The sequence below is a fragment of the Sapajus apella genome, unplaced genomic scaffold (assembly GCF_009761245.1).
Source record: "Sapajus apella isolate SASKATOON/1434 unplaced genomic scaffold, GSC_monkey_1.0 scaffold88, whole genome shotgun sequence".
Lineage (NCBI taxonomy): Eukaryota > Metazoa > Chordata > Mammalia > Primates > Cebidae > Sapajus > Sapajus apella.
Window position 1 is genome coordinate 8,588,267 of NW_022437028.1, and position 6,995 is coordinate 8,595,261.

A 6,995-nucleotide genomic window follows, 5' to 3' on the forward strand; every position below is an offset into this window, starting at 1 on the left:
CAGAGGAACTGTGTTGCTGTCTTAGTTACAGGGGTTGGGGAAGTGTCACAGCAGGAAACAACTGGAATGGGGTTCTGTCACTTATACATGCCTGTGCCCACACCCCCACACGTGCACACAGACCACATCCGCAGCAGGTGGGCCTGGTCAGGTACCCATGGGACACTTATTGGAGGCCCAAGAATAAAGTAAGTGGATGGCACCCAGGAGGCCTGAGAGGGGGAAAGCCTAGCAGCCTCATGGTCTCTCTCACTGAACTCCTAAGTCTCCCTCCATGGCCCTGGGCCCCCGAGCGTCAGGGAAGAGAGTGAGGCTGGGACATGTGTGGGGCGGCCTCTCCCCTGCCTGAGCGTAGAGTCCATTCTCAACGGAGACAAAGCTGCCACGTGCAGGGAAGGCTGTGGAGGCCCAGGCTGCAGGGGCCTGGGGCTGGTGTGCAGTGTGGGTGGGGAACGATCCCCACCAGGATGGCCCCCCGTGGGGGTGAGCCATGTCCAAAGTAGCTGGGCAGAAGCTGGTGTTTATAGTGGTACAAGGGACATGGAGAGCATCCTGGGAGGCCTGGCTGGGTGCCTGCACAGAGAAAGGAGAGTTAAGTGAATCTGTACAGCTTGGGCCCAGCCCCAGTTCCCCTGTCCCCACCACCTTGTCCCCAAGGCAGTCACTCTCCTCACCCATGCTCGTGATCTCGGTGACTGGGGGCTCGTGTGGGGTGGCTGGAGCCTAGGGACAGGCCTGGGAGAGAGCAAGAATGGTCAGAGCTCTGCAGGACATGTGGCCAGCCCAGTGTCAGGGACATGGACAGGGCCCGGTTCTCACCAGTGCTTCTGTCGGTGCAGCAGGTGAAGAAGGTAGCCACAGCCAAAGAGGAGGACTCCTGAGATCCCCAAGATCCCAGCCAGGTCTGCCCGCAGAATAGGGGCAGGAGTTGGCGGGGCAGAGAGCCCTGGACACAGACAAGAATCAAATGGGTGGCTGGTGCCCGAGCCCCTCCCTGCCCTCCTGGGTCCCTCACCCCGACCCCACCTGGGTCTGAGCTGGGCGGGAGGCTCCCACAGCCCTCCCAGGAGCCCTCGGGGAAGGACGCAAACTTGCAGCAGAAGGTGGTGTTGGCAGAGGGGCTACCAGCCCCAGGCCCTTGCAAGGCGAGAGAGACACTGCTGTGGGTTTCCCAGCGGGCCTGGTGGGCAGGAGCCCACTGCCGGGTGCCAAGTTCTGGGTGCAACACAGCCAGCCTGGTCCCCCCGGCACCATCGGGCCCCCCCCAGCTCACAGTCACCAGGGAGATGGAACCAGATCCCAGGAACCCGCAACGGACAATGAAGGACGAGAGCTCAGTGGCCTCCATCTGAACTTGCACCCACACCTCTGGGGTCCCTGAGGAAAGGTAGCAGAGTCAGTGGGCTGTCGCCCCACAATACCCTCCCTGCAGCCTCTGCTCCTCTCTGGTGCCGACACTCACCCACAGTGACACACAGGGTCAGCAGCACCCAGGGCAGGGCCAGGGTCCGGCGCCCCATGGCTCCTTCCAGTCCAGGTTCTGGGGGCTACAGGGCACCTGGGCCTCTGTTCTCAGCGCAGGAAGTCTTCATGTTGTCAGCAGCCAAACAGCCACTTCCTTCTCTCCTCTCACACCTTCCTCAGAGGTGGTGAACACAAGGTGGCTGATTCCCTTCTTAAAGGGACAGTGAGGGCCCGCTTGGTCCCCAAGGCTGTGCTTCTGGGTGACAAGGCAAGGTGGCACAGGTGGGTGAGAACCCAGCCCTGACTAGGCCAGGGGAGGGGCAGAGAAGCTGCCAGAAGTTAGAAGGACTCCCCTTTCCTGGACAGTGAGGGGTGCCAGGCTTCCCTAGGAAAGGGCTCTGTCCTGCCCCTCACCCAGCTTAAGAATCTGGAAGGAGAAAGCCTCTGGGAGTGGGAAGCCAGCAGGAAGGACCTGAGAGCCAGCCCAGCGTTCGTGACCTACCACCAACCTGACATGGTTGCTTACACCTGCAACCCAGGCCTCTCCCACAACCCCCAGTCTGGCTTGCCCACTGCCCACTTATACCTCCTGATCTACCCTAAACACACTCCACTCTGGGCTGTGCCCCACACACTCTCTCTCTCGTCAAAAGCAATGGCAACTGGCTTCTGGCTGCTGTGGCCCAAAGCACAGCCACCTGTGCCTCTTCCCTTTCACCTCCAACATGCCAGGAAATCCTGTTGGTCTCACACCCTCACTAAAGGACCAGTTCTTCCCACCCCACCCCCACCCCCTTCTGACTCTGGGCTTAATCTTCTACTGCCTGGAAGAGCAGGAACAATGCAGAATTGGCCTGGCTGGTTCACACTGCAATGGCCAGTGGGACCCTTTCGAACCCAAGTCAGACAGGCCATTCCCTTTCTTGACTCTCACAGTCCATGACACCCAGAGCTGATGCCCCCTATCATCCCTACCTTCCCTTACCTCCTACCTCACATTGCGTACCTGTGAGTTTAATTAAAAGTAGCAAGATTTCAGCTGAGAGTTGGTTAAAAAAAAAAGGGTAAGATTTGGAAGTGACCAGGAGGAAACAGGCTGGCCCTTGCTGCGAGGTGTACACAGACAGAGAATGAGAGGCCAGCACTTTAGGAGGCCTAGATGGACAGATTGCTTGAGTCCAGGAGTTCAAGACCAGCCTGGGCAACGTGGTGAGACCCCATCTCTAAAAAAAAAAAAAAAAAAAATTAGCCAGTCATGGTGGCGGGTGCCTGTAGTCTCAACTATTTGGAAGGCTGAGGTGGGAGGAACGCTTAAGCCCAGGAGGTAGAGGTTGCAGTGAACCATGACTGCACTAGTACACTCCAGCCTGGGTGACAGAGAACCTGTCTTGATAAATAAGTAAATGTTGCTCTGAATTGCTTCCCTGCTTATGTCACTTTGAGGTTGCAAACTGACCAGAATGCTGCTAGGCAGTGACAGGTGACCCTTTCTAGGGATCTGTTTGGTTTGTGTGCTGTAAGCCTGAATCCAGGGTCCAGTGAGAGCCCAGGGTACTGTCTTGAGGTTGATCTCGTCCAGGGTGTGACAAGGCAAGGTGGCACAGGTGGTTGAGAACCCAGCTGTGAGGGGTGCACGGCGTCCCTAAGGAAGGTGGTAAGGACTGAAAAGTCAGCCCTGTCCTAAGTCATCTCTCTGGGCCCTGGCTTGCCCCTGTGTCAAAGACTCATCATGTCTGCTTAATCTTGTGGTGCTGGCTGGATATGGTAGATCACAACTGTAATCCCAGCACTTCAGGAGGTTGAGAGGGGTGGATCACTTGAGCCCAGGAGTTTGAGACCAGCCTGGGCAACATAGTGAGACCCTGCCTCTACAAAAAATAAACACTAGTCGGTGTGGTAGCTTTTGCCTGTAGTCCCAGTTACTTGGGAGGCTGAAGCGGAAGGATCGCTTGAGCCTGGGAGGCAGAGGTTGCAGTGAGCCAAGATCACACCACTACACTTGAGTGTGGGCAAGAGTGAGACCCCATCTCAAAAATAATTAAAAATTTAAGGCCAGGCATGGTGGCTCACGCCTGTAATCCCAGCACTTTGGGAGGCCGAGGCGGGTGGATCACGAGGTCACGTGATCGAGACCATCCTGGTCAACATGGTGAAACCCCGTCTCTACTAAAAATACAAAAAATTAGCTGGGCATGGTGGCACGTGCCTGTAATCCCAGCTACTCAGGAGGCTGAAGCAGGAGAATTGCCTGAACCCAGGAGGCGGAGGTTGCGGTGAGCCGAGATTGCGCCATTGCCCTCCAGCCTGGGTAACAAGAGCGAAACTCTGTCTCAAAAAAAAAAAATTAAAAAATACAAAATAAAAATTCTGTGGTGTCGCCACAAACCAATTTGGTCTCTGGGGCAAACTGTGTCCCCTCATCCATACCCTGCAGCCCATAGTGGCCCTCACGGTGCCTATGCTTGCAGCCGGTCACCCACGGCTCCCAGCATTCTCGCCACATTTTGCCCATCGCCCAGGTCCCCTGTACTGATCTCCACACCTGCCTCAGACCTGCTTTTACAGCCTTTACTGATTTTACAGACCTGCTTTTACTGCTGTCTCCACTACCGTCCCCCGGGCAAGGTGTGAGACTGGTACAGAGCAGACTCACCTCGGGGTGGCATGGCCAGCATAGCTGCAGAGCACCTACGACACGTGAAGATAATGCACATCCACCTCCTGAGTCCAGAAGACCTTTGCCTCCCACTGAAAGAAACCACAATATTTAACCTCAGAATAGGCTGCTTTGCCGTATTTTGGGATGGCTGTTCAGAGGATCTTAGGCAGCTGTGGGCCTGCTACGTGGTCTTCAGTTGGGGAGATCTGCCTCTTCAGAGACCGTGGGGTAGACAGCGGATGCATACAGCCTTCCTCTGCAGTCCCCGTGTCTGGATCTAGGAAAGACAAACTGAGAGGCGGACCCCTTTAAGGGTCTGAAAGACTTGCTTACCACAGGCTCCACAGAGTACCAGCTGTGAGGTGTCACCTGCAGACCTTTGCTAGCCAAGTCTCTCCTCTCCATTTCTCTTAACCTATCTTGCTGTGCTCTGGGCTCCTATTATTTCTGTAATTTCAATATAGTTACAAAAGTGTCAACCATCTGGCTATTTCTTTTTTTATATATTTTGACTCTTGTGCATGTGTCTGCATGTAATAAAAATTTTTAAGCCAGTTTTATCCTGTTAATGTGTTTTACGTTTATTTCATAGACTCAGATTATAAAACCTTCAGGGAAAAAATTTAAACTTCCCTACATCACCTGCTGAAATCCTACTTTGTAAGAAGGATATAAAATCCCACCACCTCCAGGAAGCTGCCTCAGAGTACCCACTTCCTTCTGGAATCATCATCACAGGATTGCAGGTGGCCTCCCAGCTGGGTTTTCAGCAACCCTGGGGGCATTTTCACAGGCGGACACTGAGCCCTGGAGGAAGCATCTCTTTTATTCACCCCAATAAGGGGAGCCCAGAACTTACTGAGGGATTTAAAAGCCATGGTACAAAGCTGACTACCCACCATTTTCAATATCTTTTTCAATGTTTTAAATCACATTATCCCCTAAATTCTTGTTGTGTGAGCTTCAAACAACAAAGAACACCAAGTTCTCCTTTGGCCAGGTCCTTCCATTCCCCTCCTTGTTTGAATTTTCATGAGGCTTGATCTTTAACATTATCATTTCTGGTTTTTATGTATTGCTTAGGAAGGCTAAGATTATGAAAATATTTTTATGGCTTTGTTTTTATGCATAACTCTACAGTTTCTTAGGCCATGAACTTTACTTTGGAGGCGGTATTAAAAGGCTGTGTGACATCTTGGGTGGAGGGCCAGGTATCCCCAGACCATTTGCTGTTGGGCTCCTTCCCTACTGTTTCAAAATGCCACCTTGGTCATAAATTCTTAAACATAGGTCTATATCTGGATTCTCTTTCATAGTCTATCCATTGGGTTGCTTATTCTAGTTTCAGTATCACGAAGTCCTAACTGGAATGCTTTTGTGTTCTGATATATGTGAGGGCCCTTATTCTCAGAACTTTTTGAATATTCCTGAACATTCTCCAGAATGTGAACTGCAGAGCCACAAATAATTGCCAAGCTTGGCAACCTAAGCCCTGCATTCCACTTTCAGCCAGGACGCAAGATGAGACAGGTTTCACAATGGCCATCTCCTGCTGGATGTTCTTTGATGAAATCTCTGCAACCCCAGGCCAAGTCCTGCTGTCCTGTGAAACAGACCCTGTGGTCAGTCTGTAGAATTAGGCCCTCATAGGTTTGAAACAGCATCACAATTTCATAGCTCTGCAAGCTTAACAGAGCAACTTCCCAAAGCAGCAGGATTCCAACTGGGGCAATAGTGTCTGTTCCACAGAGTAATTGAGAGGATGAAGTCAGTGATTGCAGAGGCAGCACTCTACTCAGGCCTGGCCTGGCTCATGGCCCCGTGCAGGCTATGACCATCCTGTGACATGAAACATTCCTTGAGTCTGGTCCCTTCTCACCAGGACATCAGGATTAGCTTTCTTTATGGCTTGTGTGGAAGATGCAATGACACAAGTTCATCTCTACAACACCTTCCCAGGCAGATCAACTGACGTCAATGTCCCCTCTTCAGGGGCGGCTATCTCAGTCCTAGCACTGCTTCCACTGGAAGAGTCTGAGCTCCTCATCCTAGCCTTGGTTCTGGGCAGCAAACAGCTCAGCCCTGAGCAGCCCTGTTCTTCTGTAGGCCCATGCAGCCCACTGCAGACAGGAACCCAGGCAGCTGATTCGCATGGCCTCAATTCCTGGGGCCAAAACACAGGGTCCTGGAAGGCCTAGTCTCACCACAGAGAAAGATAAATGGCTATAAAAATCCAAAATATTTTTGACAGAGGACTAGAGGCCTCCTCCCTCCCCTGAATGCTTTGGATTTGACACAGCCTTAGGGAAAAGGAAGCAAGCCAGAAGACTCAGGAGTTAAATTTTCTCACCTGGGCAGAAAAAGAGCTTGAAATTATAGAAGTAAAATAAAGTTATATTTCTGCTCATTTGAGTTTGTAGAGTAAGACTTGTAACTGCTGCATTTATTTTTACATGTATGTTTTAAATGTTGTGAAAAGAGCCACTTTTGTTCCTCTGTAACTTTAATTATAGCTTATCCTTTAATTATAGCTTATCCTTTATGAAGTAATACAGCTAATGTGAGGTGGCGTCTCAGTGTATACTATGTGCTAAACCCATTCTCACTGATGCATGTACATCAGCTGCATACTTAGCACTCACTTTATGTGTGAAATAAGTTGCCTGGGGTGAAAAGCCTAGACAGTGAAGCCAAAATTTAAACCCTGACAAAACTTTTCACTCCAGAACCCATAATATTCAGCATTGTGCTAAGCTGCCTTCTCCCACACCTTGTTTAAAAAATTAAAATTGAACTACAAGATTGTGTCAGCAAACAGCAGCAGAAGCCAGGAGCTGAAGCCAGGTTTCTCACCAGGTGAAGCTGCCTTGCT

The 6,995-nt window shown here is 51.5% G+C and overlaps 1 protein-coding gene across 2 annotated transcripts; it reads right to left on the reverse strand.

Annotated features, from left to right (window-relative positions):
• On the reverse strand, nucleotides 1-2,672 carry PVRIG (PVR related immunoglobulin domain containing). 2 transcript variants are annotated; one of them, XM_032255221.1, is made up of 5 exons: nucleotides 1,463-2,672; nucleotides 1,027-1,377; nucleotides 820-877; nucleotides 675-735; nucleotides 1-573 (listed from the first exon to the last, which is right to left on the reverse strand). In XM_032255221.1, the coding sequence occupies exons 1-5, from the start codon at nucleotides 1,518-1,520 to the stop codon at nucleotides 250-252; spliced, it is 852 nt and encodes a 283-aa protein (XP_032111112.1). In that variant the 5' UTR covers nucleotides 1,521-2,672; the 3' UTR covers nucleotides 1-249. The 2 variants fall into 2 exon arrangements, with proteins under 2 accessions (XP_032111112.1, XP_032111111.1); XM_032255220.1 differs by having other exon boundaries at nucleotides 820-946.
• Between the last annotated feature and the right edge of the window lie 4,323 nt (nucleotides 2,673-6,995).

Excerpts from the sequence above, each read along its gene's own strand:
- PVRIG (XM_032255220.1), bottom strand. The coding sequence starts at position 1,520 with ATGGGGCGCCGGACCCTGGCCCTGCCCTGGGTGCTGCTGACCCTGTGT. Across the intron at positions 736-819 it reads CTGCACCGACAGAAGCACTG|GCCTGTCCCTAGGCTCCAGC; the intron begins GTGAGAACCGGG and ends GCTCTCTCCCAG. Across the intron at positions 574-674 it reads CACCGAGATCACGAGCATGG|GCACCCAGCCAGGCCTCCCA; the intron begins GTGAGGAGAGTG and ends TTCTCTGTGCAG.